This window comes from Myxine glutinosa, chromosome 10, assembly GCF_964187855.1.
Source record: "Myxine glutinosa chromosome 10, kmMyxGlut1.1, whole genome shotgun sequence".
Taxonomy (NCBI): domain Eukaryota; kingdom Metazoa; phylum Chordata; class Myxini; order Myxiniformes; family Myxinidae; genus Myxine; species Myxine glutinosa.
In genome coordinates, this window is record NC_136270.1 from 18,718,790 (window position 1) to 18,745,963 (window position 27,174).

The following is a 27,174-nucleotide window of genomic DNA, read 5'->3' on the forward strand; positions in this document are numbered from 1 at the left end:
ATCCCAGTACTTTACATAATGTTAACAGGAATACATGCCCGTGTAGATGGGAAATACAGTTTGTTTGAAATACAACAACAACATGCATTTTAAGGCCATTTTCCCTGCTAGAGCGGGGGTTAGTCTTGCGGTCCCCATGACAATCTTCTCCATTTTGCCCTATTTTCTGCATCTCTCCTTGTTAACCCCCTTGCCCGCATTTCTTCTTCCACCATCTTTAGCCAAGTCTTTCTCGGTCTTCCCCGTCCTCTACTTCCTTCTACATCAATTTCCATCACTCTTCTCAACCAGTCACTTTCATCCTTCCTCAACACATGACCAAACCATCTCAGCCTGTTCCTCTTCACAGCATCAATCACAGGCAATATTCCCATCATCTTTCGCAATTCATCATTTGTCTTCCTCTCTCTCAACGATACTCCGCACATCCATCGAACCATTCGCATTTCCACCCTTTCTAGCCTTCGTTGCTGCTCTACGTTCATTACCCATGTCTCGCTCCCATAAATCATAACACTTCTCACACATGCAGCATACACCTTTCCCTTCAGCTTCAGCGACACTCTCCTCCTCATCAGCACGCCACTCAGTTCCCGAAACTTGTTCCATGCACATCTCACTCCAGCAACCGTTGCCGAGTCTGATCCACCTTCTCCATTCAGCATGTCTCCGAGGTAGCAAAATGTTTTCACACCTTCCAGCTTCACGCCGTCTCCAAGATCCAACTCAACATTTCCTCCATCTGCAGCTCCCTCTGTGCACACCTTACATTTGAATGTAGCTGCCACACTGGTAAATGACCCTCTCAGACCACTACATTTTTGATGAACCCACTCAGCGCACATTGTACATTGAATGGAGTTCACTCCGACACCCTTCCTGCACACAGCACACGGCCACTTCCTAGTTCTTTCCACCTCACCACATGCTTTACCACTTGCCATCACCTTCGTCTTTCCGATATTCACCTTCAGACCTTTTGTCTCCATACATTCCTTCCACTTGTTCATCTTTTCCTTCAGTCCATCCATACTTTCCACAATCAACACCAGATCATCTGCATACAACAACTCCCACGGTAAACCCTCCTTTACGTTCTGAGCCAGCACCTCCATTCCAGCTACAAATAGTAGTGGACTTAGTACCGACCCCTGATGCACTCCCACCTTCACCTCAAACTCACCACTGTTCCCGTCCTTTGTCCTTACAGCTGTGCACGCTCTTTTGTACATTGCCATCACTACTCTGATCAACCATTCCTCCACTCCTAACTTCCTCAATGCCCATGTCAATACTTTGCGTGGAACCCTATCGAATGCTTTCTCCAGATCAACAAACCCCAAAAACAACTTCTTCCTCTTCTCCATATACTTCTCCTGCAACTTCACAATGAAAAGCGCATCTGTCGTTCCTCTTCCTGGCATAAATCCAAACTGCATTTCGTCGATCTTCACTTTCTTCCTTATCCTCCTCTCCAACACCCCTTCCAATACCTTCATTCCATGCTCCAATAACTTTATCGCTCGGTATGAGCCACACTCCAGAGGGTCACCTTTCCCCTTGTATAGAGGGACGAGGGTACTCAGTTCCCAATCCACTGGAATGCGGCCTTCTTTCACCACCAGATTACAGATCTCTGTCATTCTCTTCACACCCCAACTTCCTGCTGCCTTCAACATATCTCCCACAACTCCCGTCGGCCCTCCCGCTTTTCCACTCTTCATTGCTTTTATCGCTTCCTCAACTTCCTTCTCAGTTATCTTCTCTGCCGGTCCTAAAACTGGGTTACTCTCTATGTTGCCATCCCATTCATTCTCTGTATTCAACAGCATTTCCATATATCTTTTCCATCTTCCTTTAATTCCATCTGGGTCGACAACGATTTGTCCCACTTCATCCTTCAAGCAACTCACCCCCATCACATCACACCTCTCTTTCGCTATGTGCTTTGCAATCCTGAATACTGCTTTCTGACCCTCTTCCGAATCCAAGCGTTTGAAATAAATCACAAATATCAGATGAAAGTTTTTAAAATTTAGAATTATTCTCGCTCAGAGTTAAACATCACCGTAATATTATGCAGTTGCTTCATCGTTTTCGGTGAATGATATCATCATTGTGAGATTTTATTGGATTTTTTTTTTTTTTTAAATGAGATTTTTATATTTAAAAAAACGGCCAAAAAAAAAGCATCAGAACAGCTGTGAAAAAGCATCAAAACAGCAGTGAAAAAGCATCAAAACTATCAAAACAACAGTGGAAAGCATCAAAACAGCAGTGAAAAGGCATCAAAACACCATCAAAACAGCAGTGGAAAGCATCAAAACAGCAGTGAAAAAGCATCAAAACAGCAATGTAAAAGCATCAAAACAGCAGTAAAAAGCATCAAAACAGCAACAATGGTCCAGTGATTTTTCAATCACCGCAGCTAAATGTGTCGGAGTAATTAACTATTTTCCTTCGTGCCCTCCTTTTGTTGCCTGAATGGTGTCACTGCAGGACCTCTGGGTTAACAACATTACGGGTGAAGATTCCACTGTGGCCATCAATTTGTCCCTGTTGGCCATTACTGACTACCTTTACCTTGACATCCTCAAATCGTTTAGCACGTGACAATGCAACATTTAATTGGCCAAGGCTGAAGACGGGTTCTGGTAAGTAAATCCCAACTTTGTGTAATGTTTGACCTTGACTTGTTTATTGAGAAAGAGAATGCCACACGAACTGGAAATTGATGGCGTTTGAGTACGAATGGTAGTGTTGTACCGGAAGGTGCAATACTAATCCTGGTTATAAATGTGCGTGTTCCTTTGTGACTGCCAGAAATTATTTCTGCGTCTATTATGTTTGGCAACAATCTTTTAACAACCAATCTTGCACCATTGCACAGTCCCTGTTTCGGATCAAAGTTACGGAGTAACATGATGACAGCACCATCTTTGAGACGAAGTTTGTGCAATGGCATTCCAGAAGGAGTCAATTGATTTAGGAATTCCATAGGATAGTTTAGTGCCTCTTCAGGGTCATCACAGACAATGGAATCAGCGCTGAAGTTAGTCTTTTCTTCCCCAGGAAATGCATCCAGTATCTCATCGTTGATCACAAATGTGGATTCATTCTTTGGACACAACACGGCTCGTTGTGCCAGCGCATCATAGTTTGAATGGATTTCGTCCAAATTTCCCGAAAACCGCCTCTGCTAAAGGAATGTTGTCTTTTACGCAGATACTATCAGGCAGTCGTATTAAATCTGAGTCAGGAATTGTTTCCACAGTCCCATTTCCAACCGACAGTAACCATTTTGAGGATTCTTCGTCATCATTAGCTCTCATGTTTGATGTTAAGTTCAGCTGTTTGAACTTTGGCCACAACTTGCTACGCTTGATGCATGTGGCTATGATTGCTGCAGGTGCAGCGCGAGGTACAACGGGCAAAATCTGCCTAAAGTCCCCACCAAAAAGTAAGACCTTTCCACCAAAAGGAATGTTGTTACTGGTTATATCCCAGAGACATCGATCAACAGCCGCTAAAGCATATGCTGGAGCCATAGGTTCTTCATCCCAAATGAATAGGTTTGCCTTCCTTAGAGCATCTGCATATTTACTCGTAGGTGAAATGCTGCATGTGGAGTTTTCCAAAATGGGCACTGGCAATTTAAATCGATGGTGCGATGTACGGGCCCCTGCCAGCAATGTTGCTGCAATGCCCGAGTACGCCATTGGAAAAACCAAACGACACTGGCCTCGCAAGATGTGCAGAAGCGTATTACAGAGAAAGGTCTTGCCACTTCCGCTCGGTCCATCAACGAAAAACAACCGGTTGCCTGTGTACTGGTCCCTACAATGAACGGCCTGCAGGACCTCATCTACAATTTTGATTTGGTCATCATTTAGTAGTTGTCTGTTGTTTTCACCTTTGTCATGTTCATCTCCCGGTACATACTGATAATCATTGCTCGAATGATCTTCAACAGTGTCTGGAGGTACTGGAAACTAAAATGCTTCCAAGGTCTGTCTATGTCTCAGGAAGAAGGACTGTATTTCTCGCAATGCCATGTAAATACTCTGTTCCAAGACATGGCCGCTGTGCACAACATCTTCGCAAAGGTAGTTTTTAAACTTTTCCCACAGTGCCGACGTGTCTGTTGGTGTGCAGAATATGCATAGTGTTGCAAAAAGAGATCTCAATTGTTGTGGCATGGCAAAGATAACTGCATCAGCTAAGGACCTGTCCCATACTGTATCATCTTCTGTTAAATGTAATTTCCTGGCTGCATCCTTGTATGTTTCACAAACTGCTCCATCTATGGTTCTGTGATCTTCAAATGATGTTTTACCAGGGCAGTGCAGCAGGAGTACACGAAGATGAAAGCCCTCGATGTCCATAGGGCTTGCCGAAACCATGCGTCCGATAACCTTGTTGCCGCCTCTGCGTCGAAGTTTCCATGTCTTTCGTCCATCTTCAAATACGTAATATTTTGGAATGTCATGGTACAGATAACTTCGTGCCTCAGGGTCTCTCTGGTTTAACTGAAACCAAGCTGTAAGTGTTGTACCCCTAAGTCGTACAATGGCTTCTTCCTCGTTACCATCCCTGAACACAACAGTCTGCAATTCAGGTAAGTGTACCGCAAGTCTGGTGATGGAATGGGACTGTTTGTGCATTTCAAATTCCATCAATCTTCATGCTGCCTCTGTGGCACTGACATATCTGCAGTCCAAATAGGTCTTTATTTCGTCAACCTCTAATCTCCCGCGCTCTCAAATTTCGATGCTGGCACAGTCATGTCCCTTGTACACATATTTAAATAAGTACTTTATACTCTTTATGCTTGCACAAACCTCAATGTTGATGTGTGCTCTGTACTTCTTCAGTAAATAAGCATTGAATGGGACCACAAATTGGCAATCAACATCGGTTCCATGAACGGTTATGGTGGGTCCATTTGGGGGTGGGTCCATTTTACGCTTGTAAAGGGCATAACCATCTATGCTTGTAAGTGTCTCTGCAGCATATGCTTTTGGAAAGCCTTTACTGCACACTCCATCTTTCATAGAAATGGAATGGCGATTTAAAGTGCCACACGGACCATGTATCATGTGAGACCACCAAGGAATGGATCTCCGGTGACTCATTTGAATTAGGAATTTGTGCGGAAACAATTCTGTCAATGTCTTCGGCGGTACAATTTTTATCTTCTTGGCACAGCGTGAGTAATATGTGGGCATGCGGTAGGCCACGCTTCTGATACTCGACGATGTAGAGAAATGCACGTACTTTGCCCAACACGTGCTTCTTCGTTATATCGTCGATTAACTCTTTTAATTTCAGATGAAACACGCGTGCCACTAAATCTGGTCTGCCTTCAGCTCGTTGGTGTTGTCCGATGTTTTCTTGTATCTCTGTCCATTTTGGATTACACGTGAAGGTGATGAAAAGATCTGGTTTTCCGAATTTGCGAACAATGGCCATAGCATCTTGGTAGTTCTGCTGCATAGCTCTTGGACTCCCTGCAAAACTCAACGGCGAAATGACTACGACTGACAGGACGTTGGTTATCAGCAGCAACGTTCTGGACGTGGTCCAGTAGTCCTCTGTATTCCATGGCTCAAAGGGTTTCCTGATTTTGTTTGAAGTATTGCAGCCAATTTGCTTCTGCCTTGCAATATCCGTCGACAACATACTGCTGGAACAATTTCCCCGAAGAATGGATAGTGCTGAATTCATTTCGAATAGCCAGTCGGTATGCATAGAATTCACGATGAGTTACCTTGTTTCGAACCGCAGTTTGTCGCTGGTGAGGCATGTTTATCATCCATCCAGGCTCGCCATGTGGAAAGAGAATGGGATATGTCATGGGATCAATGTGAGAGGAAAGTGGAGAGAGAGATTGTGTAAGCCCTGGTCATACAAATGAACCTGGAAATCCCTGTTTGCAGGTGGTTCACCATCTTGTCCACTAACGAAGACAGCAGCAATTTCATCAGCAGTTGGTATGTTGTAACGTCTTTGGTCGTCTGCACACAGTCGACGAAAATGCATTTCCAAGGTAGAACGGAGGCGATCTTCAAGGACAGCTTTCCTGATTTCTTCTTGTTCACGCTCGAACATAGTCTTGTAACATGTGACATAAGGATTAACGTCAGATAGTATGTTGTGCAGTTCTGCCATCAATTCTTGCAAACATCTGTGATTCTCAGGTCGATTCATAAGTTCCTTTGTAGCTTGAGCTGTATCCAAAATAAAGAATTGTGCAAATTGTGCTTGTTCATGTGCATGTGATGGATGTAATGGACCACAGCGATGGTAAATTTGACCATGGATTTTGAAACAGTATGGTCCATTTCCTGGAGATGAGATCTGAGCGGTCATTGATGCAAAAGCCAATGCCAAATTGTAATTCTGGATATTGTCTCGGAAGTTGCGACATTTTCCATCGTCACCCTGATAAAGTTGTTTGAGTCGAGCAGGTACGGCAAATAGTGGAGGTAATTTAACTTTTCCCTTGGAACAACACAGTGTAAATCCATCCCCTTGTCCTGTTGATTAATTTGTGAAATGGTGTGCAGAACAGTACACACATGGTGACGTCATTGGACCGCAATTATGCTCTTGAACAATATTATCGGATACTTCGGCCGGATTCATTATGGCTGCGGTTGTATATGTTTTCTGACCCTCCAACGTCTTTGTTGCTCAGCATGCCGTGCGAGTCTGTGTTGACGTTCATCGACGGTTTTGTTCTCATACCTCATCGTTGTTGCAGCAGCATCCTGTGCGAGTCTGTGTTCACGTTCCTCAACTGTCTCGTTCTCCCTCCTCATCGATGTTGCAGCAGCATCCTGTGTGAGTCTGTGTTCACGTTCGTCGAGGGTCTCGTTCTCCCGTCTCGTTCTTTTTCTTGCTGCATCCTGTTCAAGTCTGTGTTCTTCATCGACCTTCTCGTTCATTTTGGAAATGAAAGTTTCCACGCAACGCATGAATGAATTGTCACGATCCTCAAGAGGAAGTGTCTCGTAATCATCAAATGGCAAGTAAATTAAATTGTGAAAATTAAAGATTTCAAATAAACCTATTTAAAGTGTATGTGCACATACAGTCATGTGAAAAAGTAAGTACACCCCATGTAAAGTTTTGACTTTTTCAACATATTTCAACATACAGCTATTTGATCTTCATTTCAACAATATTGATAGATAAAGGTGATATAATATAACAAATATCATTAAACATTTACATTTTGTAGTCCATTGTATAATTTAAATAAACATAAATGCAAATTCCGCATGTGGAAAAAGTAAGTACACCCTCGGCTCTAATAGGTGGTATTGCCCACTTTGGCAGAAACAACCTCAAGTAGGCGTTTCTTATAACTGTCTACCACTCTACCAGTCTCTGACATCGACTGGGAGAAATTTTTGCCCACTCCTCCATGCAGAATTCTTTCAGCTGTGCGATGTTTGTGGGGTTTCTTGCATGCACAGCTCGTTTAAAATCCCCCCACAACATCTCGATGGGATTTAGATCCGGGCTTTGACTTGGCCATTCCAGAACCCTCCATTTCTTTCCTTTCAGCCATTCCTTGGTGGATTTACTGGTATGTTTAGGGTCATTGTCATGTTGCAAGGTCCACCTTCGGTTGAGCTTCAACTTTCCAATAGATGGCCTCACATTATCCTCAAGCACCCTCTGGTACAATGAAGAATTCATAGTGGATTCTATGATGGTGAGCTGCCCAGGCCCTGATGCAGCAAAGCTGCCCCAAACCATAATATTTCCACCACCATGCTTTACAGTTGGTATCAGGTTCTTGTGGTCCAATGCTGTCTTTGGTTTTCGCCAAACATGTCTTCTGGTACTGTGGCCAAATAGCTCTACCTTTGACTCGTCTGTCCAGAGCACATTGTTCCAGAAGTGCTGGTCTTTGTCTAGGTGTTCATTGGCAAACTTTAGTCTTGCCCTGATGTTCTTTCTGGACAGCAAAGGTTTCCTCCTGGCACACCTCCCATGTAGATCAAATTTGTGCAGCCTCTTTCTAATGGTAGACTCGTGCACTTTGACATCAACAGTGGCAAGAGCTACCTGTAGGTCCCGTGATGACATTCTGGGGTTCTTCGAGACTTCTTTCAGCATCTTTCGGTCTGCTCTCGGGCTGAACTTGCTGGGGCGGCCTGGCCTGAACAAGTTGGCAGTTGTTTGGAATCTTCTCCACTTGTAGATGATCTTCCAGACAGTCGAATGATTGATTTCCATTTGTTTGGAGATCTTTTTAAATCCCTTCCCAGACTCGTAGGCATCTATAACCTTCTTTCTGAAGGCCTCAGAGAGCTCTTTTGATCTAGGCATGGTGACGCCACACACCAACAACAAAGAGCAAACCAAACTAAATGTCTGAGGTTTAAATAAGACAGGTTCCTCCAAGATCCTCTCTGACGATGTTCTAATCATTTGCACCTGAGCTGGTGCACCTGATTCTAATTTTAGGTATTTGAAGTAGTGATAAATGTAGGGGTGTACTTCCTTTTTCCACATGCGAAATTTGCATTTATGTTTATTTAAATTATACAATGGACTACAAAATGTAAACGTTTCATGATATTTGTTATATTATATCACCTTTATCTATCAATATTGTTGAAATGAAGATCAAATAGCTGTATGTTGAAATATGTTGAAAAAGTCAAAACTTTACATGGGGTGTACTTACTTTTTCACGTGACTGTAACCAATAAAAAAAAAACCGAAGAAATATCTCTCGGTAATTTCCCGAAACATATTTTACTTCCGGATAATAATAATAATGAATGAAATTAGAACGAAGAAATATATGTCGGCATCATTGTTGACGTTTTTGTGACGACTGTCATCAAATGGAAAAGTAATACATCTTAACGGAAAAGAAAAAGCAAATTTTTCATATATGTCGACATTTTGAGCTATTTGGGCAGTGTATGATACATCGTCCTGCGTCGATTCGGGTTGAGTCATTAAAGATGTCAAAGGAACCTATTTAAAGTGTATGTATACATAACTAAAAAAAACAAGAAATATCTCTCGGTAATTTCCTGAAACATATTTTACTTTCGGATAATAATGTTGAATGAAATAAGAACGAAGAAATATATGTCGGCATCATTGTTAACGTTTTTGTGACGACTGTCATCAAAAGTAAAAGTAATATATCTTAACGGAAAAGAAAAAGCGAATTTTTAATGTATGTCGCCATTTTCCCCGTCTGTTATTTTAGGCGGTGTATTTTCGTGCATCATCGTGGCGCGATTTAAAAATATATATCTGCATTTTCCCGTGTGTGCGTGAATGTTCTCAATTATTTCTGACACCGAGTCTAAAATCATCGATAAAAATGAAATCAGATGGTGAATTCGAGATAAAATCGTGAGGGTGACTCAATGAATGGGCTTTATTTTACAGGCCTTTGAGAATTCATTTCGTTCTATAAATGGAAACTTTCATGGGATTTTCTTCCCGTTTTTTTTTCAACCGAGTCTAAAACTATGTTAGCGACTGCTAAAAATGAAATGATGTATCGAATTTGAGTTGAAATAAACCTGTGAGAGAGAAAGACAGCACGGGCCTAACTAAACAGGCCTCAAAGCTATTCGAGTTAATAAAATGGTGGATATTTGTTTATATGAAGCCTCTCCAAGAATGGGTGGAGCTACTCTGTAAACGGAGTAAGCCACACCCCCGGACAGACAGAATCACCTTCGCCTATTATAATATAGATACGTGCAGCAATATGGAGTGTTCATCCTAAAAGGGGGTGATTGGAAGGCTCCGAAGATGACTGCACCAATTCAATGAAGGTGAAGATTCCACCAATTAATTACCCCCCTTCCCCCAACCTTTTTATGGCATACTCAAAAATTATAGATGACACGTTTTATCCAAGCACAATATACATCACAGTTGGGACCACACAATGTAATAATGGTTTTTCTGTTCCTCCTATAACTATACCATCACAGGTGGTTTAACCCAATTAGGTTAATTCTAAGCTGTAACAGCTGGGTCTACACCTGAGCAATTAGTTGCCCAACCAAATCAGATATGACAAAATGATCAACTTAATTTTGTGCTATGACTTTGTCCACATGTGAGCGAAAGCTGCACAAGATTCCCACGGTTTGTCATTTCTTCTTTTGTAGTTAGTACAAACTTTCAGTTAATCTTTGTATATTTTGTCACCTATTTACAAGGAGGAATTAAATAACTCAGGATTATAACAGGCAATCATAGTTTGCAAATGTGCATTTAATAAAATGCATCACAATCGCTTGAAGTTAATGTTTACTTAAAGCAACCGGTTGTTTGCAGAAATGTGCACATAAATGATTCAGTTGCATCCCACAAAGGTGTGGAACTGGTTGTATGCCAAACAGCTTGAAGACTTGTTGTTGGTTGTAAGAATACCTGGTGGGGTAGGAGACTATGTATGTTACTTTACAAAAATGGCAGAATGTTTGGCCAAGTGGTGACTTCTGCAAATGGACATGGACAGGATCTTTTAACAATCACATTGGAAATATGTAGCAGACGTAAGACAATTGGCATATGTTCACAGAGGAAACTAGAACGGCACTCCATAGAGAGCATACCTTCACCAGGCTAAACAGTTTACTGTTTGTATCCCACTGATAGGTCAGATCGGATTCAGACCTGAACCAAAATCTAATCATTTCGTCCTTGTCACATACCCAACCTCTTCAACAAATTTCGTCCGAATCCGTCCACAACTTTGAGATAAACAGAGGCAGACAGGCAAATCGACACAGTGGTGAAATAACCTCCATTCACCTTTGGTGACGGAGATAGAGAGGTCACAATATTGTCTCCTACGAGTGTTTGTGGAAATTGATAAAAAAAACAAAAACCCAAGATTTCAAACCAACTAAGAAATTATTATGTTTGTAATTATTCTTTTCATCATGGTATAATTCTTACACTGCCTCCTTTGTTTATATTCCTCGCCATCCCTCAAAGCTCAGCAAACGAGGTGGGGTTGGCAGGGTGAAGGTGAGGGACGTTCTCCTGCGCATGAGGAGGTTCCGTATGGGTCTCATCCAGACACCTGGGCAGCTCCGTTTTTCCTACCTCGCCATTCTACGTGGTCTGGCAATCTCTTCATTGCCTATGGTTTTACCCAGCGGGACCAATCGCTCACAGGAAGAGGTGTGAGCAACCATCTTGACAATGGCTCTTTGTGGTGTAGATAAGGATGCTTTGTCGGAAATGGACATGTTGATGTGCTAAGCTATCTGAATTGCTTGTAGTCAGGTTCACTATGTTAACAAATATAATTTCGTTCAAAATTTTGGTAGATTAGCAAAACTATACATTTCTGGAATACACAGAGCATGAGGAATCCAAAAATTAATGTTTGCATTTGCATAGACACCTTTGCGAAAATGACCCTCAGGACAGTGATGATCTGTAAAAGCACAATTCCTGAACGGTGTAGACCTCGTAGATCCTGTGTACAGGACTTATAGTTCAATCTGATACTAACAAGGCTGCTTTCTTGCTTTATAAACCCATACCTATAACTTCAAAGGACTTGCAATATCATGTATTATGTAATACAGTTATATCACAAATATAAAGACAATGGTTTTCAATTACCTTTGTTTGTTGCTTTTCTATAAACCTGAGCACTATTTTGAGGCCTATATTGGATTCCTTAACCCAGAAAACATAGGATTAGCATATTTAATTAAGTCTCTAGGTTGACTAGAAGCCGAGATAGCGCAAAATATGTATCTTATGGCGGCCATTTTGAAAATCCAAAATGGCGGCCATGCAGGTGTCTGTGCAAATGCCAACATTGATTTTCGGATTCTCCATGCTCTGATGATTCCAAAAATGTACAGGTTTGCTAATCTCCCAAAATTTTGAACGAAAAAACATCGTGAACCTGACTATTGTGTGAAACCAACAAAATATTTTGGTTGTCTTACTTGTGCAATTGAATCATTCCTTGGTTTAATTTTACATTTTTGTATTCTTTTGAGGTTGTCTGTCCAGATGCTTTTCAATTAACCTAAAAATTTAACAAGACCCAATCACGTCTCTCACCCGTAATTGGAGGGAATAACCAATCAGCTCTGACCTAGCAACCTGGTGTAACTGATTATGTGAGAGCTGATTTTAAACGTGTGTGTGTATATATATATATATATATATATATATATATATATATATATATATATATATATATATATATATATATATATATATATGTATGTACATAAACTACATGACCAAAAGTATGTGGACACGCGAACATCACACATCTCATTCCAAAATCATGGGCATAATATGGAGCTGGTCCCCTTTTTGCTGCTATAACAGCCTCCACTCTTCTGGGAAGGCTTTCAACGAGATGTTGGAACATTGCTGCGGGGATTTGCTTCCATTCAGCCACAAGAGCATAAGTGAGGTCAGGCACTGATGTTTGGCGATTAGGCCCGGCTCGCAGTCGGCGTTCCAATTCATCCCAAAGGTGTTCGATAGGGTTGAGGTCAGGGCTCTGTGCAGGCCAGTCAGGTTTTTCCACACCGATCTCGACAAACCATTTCTGTATGGACCTCGCTTTGTGCATGGGGGCATTGTCATGCTGAAACAGGAAAGGGCCTTCCCCAAACTGTTTCCACAAAGTTGGAAGCACACAATCGTCTAGAATGTCATTGTAGAATGTCATTGTCTAGAATATCATTCCATCAGTTTGGAAATTAGCCAACATTACCGCTTTACACAAAAAATGTGCAAAAACAGATCCTTGCAACTACAGACCAATCAGCCTGCTCCCAATTATCAGCAAAGTCATGGAATCCATCATTGCTTCGGATATGAAATCTTTCCTCTTCTCCAATGGCTTGATCTCTGATCATCAATTTGGTTTCAGACCAGGTCACTCTACTCTGGACATGCTGCTTCTGCCGTCTCAACAATGGATGGAGGTCCTCAATGCCAAACAGGAAATTAGAGCTGTCTCGTTCTGTTTTATGTGTCGGTTTGACTTTTTGTGTGATTAATGTTAGCTCTTTCACGAGCCTTGATGTTGTATACAAAAAAAAAAAAAAAAAAAATCTGCAGCTCAATGTAATGCTGCTTTCCCCTCTGGGCTGGTGCTCCTGCTCCTGCATCACACCTTGCTCGGCTTCACGCTGTTGAAACCAAAGTGTTCAGAATCATTGGAATCTCCCCCGATGAAGCTATCTCCGAGGGCCTTTCACTTACTCACCGCAGGCAGGTTGGTGGTCTTTCCGTCTTCTACCGACTCCTATCCGGCCAAGCTCCCCCAGCTCTGTCCCCCAAATATTCCTGCAGGTCGCACAAGATCTGCCAGCACCTTCACTCAAGACTCTCTGCTCACCTTCACTCTTTCATGCATCTTTACTCCCACCTCTGGAACAAACTTCCTCACTCTTCAATCCCACTCCTCCTTCCAGGTCTTTAAAACAGCTGTTCACCACGATCTCTTGTGTGGCCTACCACTTCGCGGCTGAGCTGTTGTTGCTCCTGGACATTTCCACTTCACAATAACAGCACTTACAGTTGACCAGGGCAGCTCTAGCAGGGCAGAAATTTGACGAACTGTCTTGTTGGAAAGGTGGCATCCTAAGACGGTGCCACGTTGAAAGTCACTGAGCTCTTCAGAATGGCCCATTCTACTGCCAATGTGTGTCTATGGAGATTGCATGGCTGTGTGCTTGATTATATCATATACCTGTCAGCTATGGGTGTGGCTGAAACAGTGGAATCCACTTATTAGAAAGGGTGTCCGCATACTTTTGGTCATGTAGTGTATATATATATATATATATATATATATATATATATATATATATATATATATATATATATATTGTTACGGTACGCGGTTAAAGATGGTATGTTTGCCGAGCGGAGGCTCCGCGACCGAACAGTTATTCCCCTAACTAAAACCCGATTTACCCCAAACTTTGGCCGGATCGCGCCACCGCTATTCAATCGGGAAAACTCTAAAGCGACCGAATGCAAAGAGGAAGAACACGTACAGAAGGGTAACTGGGTTTATTATTTACACATATAAGCAAGAAGAAAGCAGTCACGTTTATTTACACTTACAGGGACATGAGACGCAGGTGACACAGTGAAATCTTTAGCTTATACAGACTTATTGTTACTACCCAGGACAGCACGAACAAAACAAACTCACGTACGCAAATGGATGGAAATTGCAGGCAGGAATGACAGGAGGTGGGTGGCTGGAGGAAGGCACGGAGCTGGCTGGAGTTTGATCCCGCACGGGACGTCGGGCTGGACCTCGACGGACACCGATTCTGTCGTGTGCGCGGGGTAGCGGGTCGGAGCTGCTTGGTGGAGCCAAGCCAACGCTGCTGGTGGGGGGTCTGGCGTGACAGGTTCTCTCTCCCTCTCTCACTAACTCCAGGACTCTTTCTCTCTTGCTTAGTCCAACTCTTCCTCACCACCGTCAACTCAACGCAACCCCTCCACTCTACGCAAACACTGACCACCACTGACGACCAACCCAGCTCTGACCAAAAAAACCACACACTCCGCTCTTGTCGTAGCTCATCCCGTCAAAGCTCATCTGCTTGTCTCCTCCCTTGGACTCCTCCTTTCTCTGTAAAAGCTCATCTCCTCGGGAAATGCCCTGCCGTGGGTTATATAGGCCCCGCCCCTCAACCTTTGCGAACCTCCCCGATCACTCTTCCTCAGCCCTCTCTAGCCAAACCCCTGGCTCATGGTTGGTCGAGTGGGGCTGGCTCACTCCTCCCCTCTATGACGAGGTGGAGACACGCCTTTCTTCTCCGACCCTGCCTCGTGGTCAATGGCGGTTGAAGAGAAAACCGCCCAAAATGCAGTTGGCCATCGAAACGAAATGAAAGGGGACCTATTCTTATTTCACTTGGTACAATGGAGTATTTAAGTTAATGGGAGACAAGGCCTTACCCTAAGACACATAATAAGATATAAGCTATCGAACAGGGGTATTCTATGGTTGGCTGACGTGGATGCTTTATGGACTAATTACCGAGACGCCCTTTCTACCTTTACACAACTCCGGAGGCAGGAGGCGCAGAATAAACAATAATAATAATATTAAAACAAACAATAAAAAAATAGTCCTCATATCCGCAACAATATGTATATATATATATATATGTATATATATATATATATATATATATATATATATATATATATATATATATATATATACATACACAGTCATGTGAAAAGGTAAGTACACCCCATGTAAAGTTTTGACTTTTTCAACAAATTTCAACATCCAGCTATTTGATCTTCATTTCAACAATATTGATAGATAAAGGTGATATAATATAACAAATATCATGAAACATTTACATTTTGTAGTCCATTGTATAATTTAAATAAACAAATGCAAATTTCGCATGTGGAATAACTTAGTACACCCCTACATTTATCACCACTTCAAATACCTAAAATTAGAATTAGGTGCACCAGCCCAGGTGCAAATGATTAGAACATCGTTAGAGAGGATCTTGGAGGAACCTGTCTTATTTAAACCTCAGACATTTCGTTTGGTTTGCTCTTTGTTGTTGAAGTGTGTGGCGTCACCATGCCTAGATAAAAAGAGCTCTCTGAGGCCTTCAGAAAGAAGGTTATAGATGCCTACGAGTCTGGGAAGGGATTTAAAAAGATCTCCCAACAATTTGAAATCAATCATTCGACTGTCCGGAAGATCATCTGCAAGTGGAGAAGATTCCAAACAACTGCCAACTTGTTCAGGCCAGGCCGCCCCAGCAAATTCAGCCCGAGAGCAGACCGCAAGATGCTGAAAGAAGTCTCTAAGAACCCCAGAATGTCATCACGGGACCTACAGGTAGCTCTTGCCACTGTTGATGTCAAAGTGCACGAATCTACCATTAGAAAGAGGCTGCACAAATTTGATCTTCATGGGAGGTGTGCCAGGAGGAAACCTTTGCTGTCCAGTAAGAACATCAGGGCAAGACTAAAGTTTGCCAATGAACACCTAGGCAAAGACCAGCACTTGTGGAACAATGTGCTCTGGACAGATGAGTCAAAGGTAGAGCTATTTGGCCACAGTACCAGAAGACATGTTTGGCGAAAACCAAAGACAGCATTTGACCACAAGAACCTGATACCAACTGTAAAGCATGGTGGTGGAAATATTATGGTTTGGGGCATCTTTCCTGCATCAGGGCCTGGGCAGCTCACCATCATAGAATCCACTATGAATTCTTCATTGTACCAGTGGGTGCTTGAGGATAATGTGAGGGCATCTGTCGGAAAGTTGAAGCTCAACCGAAGGTGGACCTTGCAACATGACAATGACCCTAAACATACCAGTAAATCCACCAAGGAATGGCTGAAAAGAAAGAAATGGAGGGTTCTGGAATGGCCAAGTCAGAGCCCGGATCTAAATCCCATCGAGATGTTGTGGGGGGATTTGAAACGAGCGATGAATGCAAGAAACCCCTCAAACATCGCACAGCTGAAAGAATTCTGCATGGAGGAGTGGGCAAAAATTTCTCCCAGTCGATGTCAGAGACTGGTAGACAGTTATAAGAAACGCCTACTTGAGGTTGTTTCTGCCATATAGTCAGGTTCACTCTGTTAACAAATATAATTTCGGTCAAAATTTTGGTAGATTAGCAAAACTATACATTTCTGGAATACTCAGAGCATGAGGAATCCAAAAATTAATGTTTACATTTGCATAGACACCTTTGCGAAAATGACACTCAGGACAGGGATGAAGAGTCAGGTTCACTATGTTAACAAATATAATTTCGTTCAAAATTTTGGGAGATGAGCAAACCTGTACATTTTTGGAATCATCAGAGCATGGAGAATCCGAAAATCAATGTTGGCATTTGCACAGACACCTGCATGGCCGCCATTTTGGATTTTCAAAATGGCCGCCATAAGATACATATTTTGCGCTATCTCGGCTTCTAGTCAACCTAGAGACTTAATTAAATATGCTAATCCTATGTTTTCTGGGTTAAGGAATCCAATAAAGGCCTCAAAATAGTGCCCAGGATTATAGAAAAGCAACAAACAAAGGTGATTGAAAACCATTGTCTTTATATTTGTGATATAACTGTATTACATAATACATGATATTGCAAGTCCTTTGAAGTTATAGGTATGGGTTTATAAAGCAAGAAAGCAGCCTTGTTAGTATCAGATTGAACTATAAGTCCTATACGCAGGATCTACTAGGTCTATACCGTTCAGGAATATGCTTTTACAGATCATCACTGTCCTGAGTGTCATTTTCGCAAAGGTGTCTATGCAAATGCAAACATTAATTTTTGGATTCCTCATGCTCTGAGTATTCCAGAAATGTATAGTTTTGCTAATCTACCAAAATTTTGAACGAAAAAACATCGTGAACCTGACTAAAAGGGGGCAATACCACCTATTAGAGCCAAGGGTGTACTTACTTTTTCCACATGCGAAATTTGCATTTATGTTTATTTAAATTATACAATGGACTACAAAATGTAAATGTTTCATGATATTTGTTATATTATATCACCTTTATCTGTCAATATTGTTGAAATGAAGATCAAATCGCTGTATGTTGAAATATGTTGAAAAAGTCAAAACTTTACATGGGGTGTACTTACTTTTTCACGTGACTATATATATATATCTACATCAATTTATACATATATATATATTTTAAAAAAAAACACTTATGCACCAACTGGATAAATTATTTTACCTTTTTGTTTCACAATCCATCCGATAATAATCATAAGAAACTGCAAATCTAAGATAACAGACCGATAGTGGCCCCGCGTTATTGTAAACAATTCAATGATTTCTGTTTCTTGCAGATGAAGGTTGAAAATATTTTCAACAACTTTCCTGCTGTTCCTGCTGTTGCTACTGTTTCCAATGGTGACCACCGACAGCCACAGAAACGTGAAGATCGTTCTTCAGAACTGGATGCAGACCGTCAGGGAGAACGGTAAGATCAGAAATTTATTGCGGCTATGAATCAAATACAAGATTGTTTGATATAAATATCGATTTTTAGTTCCCGTAACACAAGTAGAAGAGCAAGAGTGTCAATTTGGTGAATAGTGCGAGTACAATAACATATAATTATAAGTTCATCAACCTCGGAGAGTGAGGCGTGGTGTATCAGCATTTACTGCAAATATCTAAACTCTGTGTTTGCCTTCAAATCTCTTGTACCCAACCCATCTTATCCTGACGTAACCACTGTCTATTGCACTCTGTGTTCTTCTCACCCGTGGCAATGTTCTTAAATCCTGCTCGGCTGTTCTTGCTCCCACTGTATCTGCCATAGCTTAGTCATCTTTCTCTTTTGGCTGTGTCCCATCAGAAATCAGCAAACTTCACTCCCATCCACAAGGGTATAAAAACAGATCCTATCAACTCCAGACCAGTGAGCTCACTTCCAATTCCAATTAAAGTCATGGAATCCATCGTTGCTTCTGATGTCAAGTCTTTCCTGTTCCCTGTACTCACAGCCTTATCTCTGGCCATAAATTTGGATTCCATCCAAGTCACTAAACTCTGGACATGCTGCTGCCTCTCTCTCAGCATTGCTTGAAGGTCCTGTATCTCAAACAAGAGATTAGGACCGTCTTCTTGCACACATCTTGTGCACTCGGATACAATCTGTCATCCTGCCTGCTTACGAAGCTCTCTACCTGTAGCATAGATGGCCGCCTTCATTCCTGGATTTCTAACTTCTTCCACTCATGCAGTCAACATGTTGCCATCAATGGAACCCTCTCCAAGTGGAGGCTGGAGGAACCCAAAGCAGTGTTTTGGACCCAGTGTTGTTCTTAATCGATATAAATGACCTCGCCAATGCTTTGGAAAACACTCTTCCCTTTTTGGAGATGATTCAACATTGTGTCGTATAGCTCCCCATCCCTCAGCAGCTGCGTCTCTCTCTCTCTCTCTCTCTCTCAGGTCCAGAAATAATTACTCGTCTCATAAATGGAACACGTCCTTCAATCCTGCAAAATCTCACTGTCTGACCCTGTCACCCTGGAAGGATCATTAACCTAACCCACTTGTCTATTTCCATGGTGAGCCACTGGAAGAGGTTGCCTCTTGAACTTCTAGGCCTTGCTCTATCAGTCCTCTGAGCCTCCCCAGCTCCAGGATGACCGCATTCTTCCAGTAATCCCCTCCTCGTTAAATTTTCAAAACCCAGGCTGACTGCACACCTCCCCTCCTTTCTCCCTCACTTCTCCTGTCTAGAAACTGCCTTTCAGTCATTTCTTTCTCATTATTCATTCGGATATCAGATCGGATAGGGGAAGGTTTGTTTCTGTTGTTTGTTTGCTGTTGTAGGGTTTGTTTCTACAATTGGCACCACAATTTTTAATGATACCTCAGAGTTTCTTGGAGCCCTAGATCACCCTATAGTTGTTTTTTTTTCTTCTGCCAATGTCCGAGCCGTTTCTCAGAGCCGGCTGGGACTTTTGACCTAATTTTTAATGCCATGACCTAATTATAGACAATTTAACATTTTTCACCATAACTCGACTAAGCTTTGTTCAATCAGAACGAAATTGCTGTCGCTAGATAGCCTACAGCAAAGTACATTTACACTTGATTTACATCATACCCCTCTGGGTTAAAGGTCAAATGCCAGTCTGATAAAAACGCATTTTTTGCTCAATTTTACCAATGCGGAATCTCAAAGACCACTTGGCCTTCCAAGATGCTCTTGCATCATAATAGTGTACCTGCACTGAAGTTGGACACCTGATATTTGTTTCATCACAACTGATCATAATTTGAATAATTTTCCTCTGATTTTCACGATCTTGAGTTTTATGGATAGATTGTAGATGGGGACACATTTTCTTAATTTACACTCTATCCATAAATAGCCTGGTGTTGGCTTAGCGGTTAGGGTGCCGGCTTGGGATCCTAAGGTCCTGGGTTCGAATCCCGGTCGATCGCTGAATTAACACCAGGGGGGTTGACTCAGCCTGTCATCCTTCCGAGGTCGGCAAATTGAGTACCAGCTTGCTGGGTGAACGATCCCGGTGTGTACCCCGGTTTAGAATAGGTACACCGTATCCCTACGCATCGTAAGAGGTGACTAAGGGTTGGCGCCAGGAAGGGCATCCGGCCATAAAAAGTGCCTCAAAACAGGGAACCATGATTGTCATGGGGCCCGCAAGGCTAACCCCTGCTCTAGCGGGGAAAATGGCCTTAAAACGATCATTCATTCACACTCTATCCATAAATGTTGAAGGTCAAACAAGGTCACATAGCGGTTCAAAATGAATATGGGCACCAGCAGACGCTTACCCTTGGTGATCGTTTTGTGACCTCAGATATCTAGTTTTCACTATTATTCAAGGAGAGGGCACCATCATCTGTTGCCATCCCCAATGTTGACCCATGATCTTTATTCCCCACATTAACCTTTCCTCACATAACCATTTCACTTGCTCGTTTTAGTTTCCACTCCTTCTTTTCTGTTTAGTCGACTACAAAGTGTGGACTGGTACCACATATGAACCAGAACCGGTAAGAATGGCAGATTACTCCCCTGATAGTACAGCGGATAAGCTCTCATATTTTAACAAATTGTGCATTTTTTGAGAAAAGCATGAAATTTCTAGCATAGTTAGTATATACCATAAGGTTTATTTTCAGATGTGGAGGGAAGTCAGATTTGACCTCTGAGGACCGTGAGGTCAAATCCAAAATGGCCACCAGTCCACCGGGTCTAATGTTCAAACGCGCTTCTCGGTGTCATTTCCAACTAAATTGGGGATGCCCATTCATTTAGTGATACTTTTGAGATCGCCAGAACTCAAGGACATGCATTTAGGTCACGGTCAAGGTCAAATTACATGAAATATCTATTTTTATGATACTGCAGTTGGAACTGCTATTGGAAAAAGTTCATTTTAACTTTTAAAACTTAATTTTTTCACGTACAGAACACCCAAAGCCCAGAAATGATGAAAAAAAGTGTTTACACTGCAAGGAATGATGCAATAACCTCTGAAAAAATAACTGTAGTTAACCAAGTATGTCCACCAAAGCTTACATTAAATCAAGTGCAATGATGAAAATTGGTAATGATCTAAATCTAACAGTCTCCAGAACAGAAGCACAGTGCAGTGCACTTGAATGCAGCTTTGGCACTTGCAGCGTCCAGTGCACCCTTTCTTGCAGCCACAGTCGATCAATTCATGGCACGATTTTGATGCTTCAGGAAGAGTGGTCCAAAGAGGCTGCCACCCAGTTGTCTCCTTTGTCCAGCCCCAGTCAGGTGGGTCTGGCATCTCTGGATCCATGACCAATGCCTGGTTACAACAGTTGGCCTGGTAGCAAGTGCGCTTGATGTGCTGCTTGAGTGATGCCTGGGTTGGAGGAATGTTTTTTTGTTGTTGTTGTTGTTGTTGTTGTTGTATACTGAATCGAGGCTCGTGAAAGAGCTAACATTTACTTCACAAACAAATCGACCAGACAAACAAAATACACAAAAAGAGGGAGCGGAAGACAAGATGGGGAGAAAAGGGGAAGCACACAAACACAACATCCGAGAGCAGGGAGATGTGTGGAAGGGAGAGGGCCCGGGGGGAGGAGGCATGGGAAGGGGGGGGGGGAGGGAGAAGTATAAAGCACAAGGACACCAAGGACTTCCAGGACAGAAGTTGGTATTTCAAAAAGTGGAATTGGGGTGAAATTAGCAGGGGTAGAAAAGATCAAGGTTTTGGATGGGGGAAGATAAGAGATGGTGGTGAACAGCTGTTTTAAAGACTTGGAGGGTGGAGTGGGATTGAAGAGAGTGAGGGAGTTTGTTCCAGAGGCAGGAGAAAAGAGGAATGAAGGAGTGAAGGTGAGCAGAGAGTCTTGATTTTGGCAGTTTAACCAAAAGAGGGTTGCAGGCAGATCTTGTGCGACCTGTAGGAATATTTGCGGGACAGAGCCCAGAGAGAGCTGGGGGGGCAAGGCCAGAGAGGAGTCGGTAGAAGACGGAAAGACCACCAACCTGCCTGCGGTGAGTGAGTGAGAGGCCCTTGGAGTTAGCTTCATCGCGGGAGATTCCAATGATTCTGAATGCTTTGGTTTCAACAGCGCGAAGGCGAGCTAGGTGTGAGGCAGGAGCACCAGCCCAGAGGGGAGAACAGTATTCCATTGAGTTCTCTAGAGTTCTACACTTCTGTGTGAAGAGCTGTTTCCTGGCATCATTCACTTCCGTGCTCTCACTGGTTCTATCGTACATCAGCACCACAAATCGCTCTCGCAGTAACATTGAGCCTTCACTGACCTCACTTGGCATGCCTAGGAGTTCATTGAAAGCATCATTCACCTCTGGGCATCCCCAATTTAGTTGGAAATGACACCTATGTTTTTCTACACTATTTGGTTCCAAAATTAAGCACGTTTGAACATTAGACTCGGTGGACTGGCGGCCATTTTGGATTTGACCTCACGGTTCTCAGAGGTCAAATCTGACTTCCCTCCACATCTGAAAATAAACCTTATGGTATGCACTGTTAAAAATTATGCTTTTCTCATAAAATGCACAATTTTTGTGTTTATCTGCTGCACTATGAAAGGCTAAGTGCAAGTGAACCTTCTGGATTTGTCGATGATGCAATGTGGAAATTCTCTTGGCACGAGCTCACATCTCCAAATCTTGTATTTAAAATCCCTGATGATGCCTTCGACTGGATTTGAAAGCAGTCTCAGAAATCTATAAACACTACATCGTACCCATTCGGAATGCACTGTTCGATGTCTATCTGGCACGTAAATTTGATTTGTATTTGTAATGCAAAGTCCTGTGACTCCGTGTCACGTGCATGTTAAAATGAAATCTTTATATCTATTTTAATTAAAATACGAAATGAATTTTACAATTCTCAATGCAAGTAGAATACACCAAGTGCACGTATTTTAGTTGTTTTACAATCACTGCCTCTCCATTGTCTGCGACTGCTGTTCCAGCTACCTTTCTGGTTTCTGTATATCCTCCACCCTCTATACCTTGTAGAGATCACAAGAAAGAAGATTCTTGCCAGAGGGACAGGCACTCAAGCAAGCAAGAACATGGAGTCCCACCCCTGAAGCGGTACAAAGATTGATTTTGCTTTGTGCACACTTCGCTTTGCATCAAAATGATCTTTGTAATGGAAAGGTGATTCAGCAGGCCTCGAACGTCATTGACAAAGTGAATTTGCATTGAATGTGTTATACTTTGGATTCACCCGAGTCGCTGGAAAAAGGCCAAAAGTCAAATACTCTTCCAATGAAAATTTCAACATGCCAAGAAGCACGTAGAGGCAAATAGCAAAATGCCAAACCAAGCACGGATAGGATCGAGTCACGTAATATTGATGGCTGAACCTATCTGTTGCTGTTCATAAAGTTTTCCAAGTTTCTTAAAAAGAGGATTTGCAGCTAAAGGTTGATGAGGTGCAGCTGATATAATTGATCATTAGAACTTTGTCAGCACCCCTCCACACTCTCAATCAATCTTTCCAACACATGCTCCATTCATCACATTACAATAGAGCAAAAATGAAAACCCTGGAAAAATGTAAACTTTGATAACATAGCAAAACATATTTTATTTAAAAAAAAAATTTTATTTTTTTTTATTTCCCTTTCTACCCCATGGCAACTGAGCAGAACCAAACGCTGACTGAAGACTCCATCGTTCGTACCTCACCGGTATCAGGAGCGGTGTTTGGGATTTCAAGGGATAACGAACGTGGAAAAGACTACAGACTCCTCGATCACCCTGGGGCCTAAGGCGAACTGGCAAAAAACCCCATCACCGCCTTACCTTTGTGCAAGCACCACAGGCCATTGTGATCTCAACTGTGTTCAATGAAGAATAGATTTTAGAAAATTGTTACCTATCCACCAACGCCGGGTAACAATCATCTGTGTGTAGATAACAAAAACAATGACAGGTTGTTCATGATTTATTTCAAGTTCATTTTTGTACAGTCTTTTATTTCACCTCCAAAATAAAAGGCCTGGTTTTATAAGTTTGACTCAAATGTCCCCCCCGATGCTCCCCCCCCCCCCCCCCCCCCACAAGCCATTGTATTACCCACAAGCTGAAGCATTTCGTTCCAGTGGTTGCGTATCGACAAAACTTGCAGAGCATGAAAAGCGATTCCATGTGGGTCCACATCCTCAATGTCCTCCGGCCTTTTGACCAATTCTATCAGACTTGCTTATTGAAGAGTTATCAAACTGATCATCACTTTCCCTTTGCACAAGTCCAGTGTCCACATAAACAATATTTATATAAAGTGTGACAGCAAAGATATGGCGAGAGGTAAGATACCTGAGTGTCTCAAATCAACAAAGGGATAGAATTAGCAAGGATCGGTGTTTTCTCTTCACGATACCAAGTATGTTGATTAAAAGTCATAGATTAATCTCGACAAAATGCGAATTCAGGGAAAGTGCAGAAATACACAAACAGGTAGAGACAGTAGTAGTAACAACCAATTATTCAATCAATTTGATGGACAAATTAACTACACAGGTTAATGAATAGATCCTTTTGCTCTTTTTTGCATAACAGGTGTACCATGTTGTATCCCAGTGTGCACTGCAGGTGAGGGATATTAAATGGCAAATATATTATGGGGTGAAGGGAAGAGAATGGCATGGCTGTACATAGCGCAAGTACAGCATAACTTTACTTGTGATGCAAAAGTATGACAAAAATAGTGCAAGTTTTCATATTTATATATAATTAACCCTCCCTGCTCTAATAGTCAAAGAAAGCTGCCTGAAGCAACCAATAAAAGTGACGCAAGGTAAGCCCTTTGCTGTTTCAAACCCTATCTGGGTTCCTCCACAACTGCAGACATTTAACTGTAAAATATCCGAGCTAACTGGGGATAATTGACTTGGTGAGCTGATTTGTTGGTCCCTCCCATCATGGGTGAGACGTGACTAGGTCTCTCTGTCTGTCTGTCTCTCTCTATGTATGTATAAATATATATATATTTATTTATATATTAAGTGCAAAAACGTTGAGCGAATTTGGCAGGATACCGTATTATCCAATTTGATATCCATACTTTAATCATGACAAATCAACCAAACCTTCACAAGCATCAGTGTGTGTGAAAAAGCCCTCCCTCACATTCCATTAATGCATATTCAATTTCATATTCATTGCTGGGATAGTAAATCAGTGGTAACTTGTGCAGGCAGTGTTGAAAATGCACTTGGATCTTCGAAGAAACATTAGTGCCTTCAGATAATCGTCTGATGAACTATGTTGTACTGTTATACAACACCCCAACTGTAAACCACCACAATAGTTCATAGTCTGATCCTATTTCAACAAAAAAGAAACCAAGATAAATCACCTTGGAGGTGAGAACACTACTTTTGGAACTATCGTGGCAATTCTACTTCAAATTATAATAATATTCTGCATCTTAAAAATGGCAAAAGCGGATACACCGAACCTATGGTAAGGAAGCAAGCACTAACAAGGCTCTTGCATCAACGAACAACCCTCTGCCATGTTATTAGGCCCGCCATACATAGTTGATCTCTTATTGCGCCACAAAGAAAGCAAATGGTGAGGACTCATCTTGTGCTACCAGACTGCGTCATTAAGTTACTGGGTTCTGTCTGCCACGGAAAAGGAGTCTGTACAGACAACTGACGTTCAAAAACATCCTCTCCTTCCTGAACATAGCTCTACTTTGACTTTTTAGACATGTACATGTGCGTGTGTGGTCGTTTATACCATCCCAAAGATGATCCTTCATCCCTCCAAATCCAGCTATATGCAAATATTGTACCAACAAAGCTATGAACTCTATTCCTTTGCGTATATTTGTGACCTCTCATCATGATCAAAAGGCAGCAAAACATGGAATCCTTGAAATTTCTCATTCAAAAATGTAACCGTTACTTGTATGGCTTGAGGTGATGGGGGTTTCTTGTGCCATGTGCAAATTTCTTGTGCCCCCCATTCCAGCAAATCAAAACGATGGTGAGCTTTGACGGTGATGCTCTTATCACAGGTTCATTTTCTAAGGTGACATGACATCTTGTGCTCACGGCTCAATGGCCCACTTGATTCCTGGTTGAGAACCACCAGAGATTGTTAGAAAAATTCAACGTTAATCGCACGATCAATCCATCACACAGAGGCAGTCGCAGGCTGGAAGAACAATTACAAAGCATTCACTCGTCTCCAAAATGATCTCCTTGCATTGCCTCAAAAGTTACCCTCCTTGTACAAATAACTATTCTATAAACACTTGCATATTGTACCATTTCAAAATGCAGATCCCTGTTTGCCCATAATCATGTCCAATAATTGTACTTGTAACGTGAAACGCACTTTAGCGTTGAAGCAAAATACGAAATGTTAAAATAAAGACATCCCCAATTTAATCTTCCACCACTAGTGAAGCACTGCTCGTAAGGAGAGCTCTGCACCAGAACTTTGAAGAAAAGGGAAAAACATGCAAAACGACTGCTGCTGTGAAAAGCAAAAAGGCTACGATTGAAAGAATGAAAAAAAACAAAAACAATCTTGGGTAGTTCAGAAAGGTCGCTGCACTAGCTTTGACAGGTGGAAGAGCGCAAAGAGGCCTCAAGTCTAATCCTGGGTCCACGCTGCCTTTCCCCATCCAGTGACTGAACTTTGGATCCTTGGACCTCGAGTTTGGGGTCCCAGTTAGAGGTTGTCGAATTATGACGTCATAATTGAGGCACCTATGACATCATCATTAACATTTTATTCCCCATTGAATGAGGAGCCCTTTAAACCTATGGGAAATGTTCAGGGATGGAAAGAGCAGCAGGAATACACTTTGCTAAGGTTAGGGACCATACACATACGTATGCGGATGAAGCAATTTGGACTTCCACTTACTCACGGTTAAAAACATTGGAGGGGGGAGAGTGAGGAGCGTGTTCATAAAATTTGATAATACACAGGATGTTTTTTAACATCCAATTTTAGTCAATGTCATTAATTATTTTTACATGGTAATCGGAAGTTGCTTGAGGGGTACTGATCCAATAATAAATAAATAAAGTCATCGATGCATTTTACGTTACATCACTAGAACGGTACTCGATAGAGCGCATACCTTTGCCAGG

General features: G+C 42.0%; 1 protein-coding gene across 3 annotated transcripts in view; it reads left to right on the plus strand.

Annotated features, from left to right (window-relative positions):
* PTPN2 (protein tyrosine phosphatase non-receptor type 2) overlaps positions 1-24,068 on the plus strand; it is a 77,795-nt gene extending 53,727 nt beyond the window's left edge. For 2 of the 3 annotated variants that reach the window (XM_068126991.2, XM_068126992.2), the window contains exons 7-10: positions 11,005-11,193; positions 17,886-18,019; positions 23,066-23,143; positions 23,704-24,068. In XM_068126991.2, the coding sequence (XP_067983092.2) occupies positions 11,005-11,193; positions 17,886-18,019; positions 23,066-23,143; positions 23,704-23,716 (414 nt within the window). In that variant the 3' untranslated portion in view covers positions 23,717-24,068. The remainder of the gene's footprint in view (positions 1-11,004; positions 11,194-17,885; positions 18,020-23,065; positions 23,144-23,703) is intronic. The other variant, XR_010985819.2, reaches the window with a different exon arrangement.
* The last annotated feature ends 3,106 nt before the right edge of the window (positions 24,069-27,174 follow it).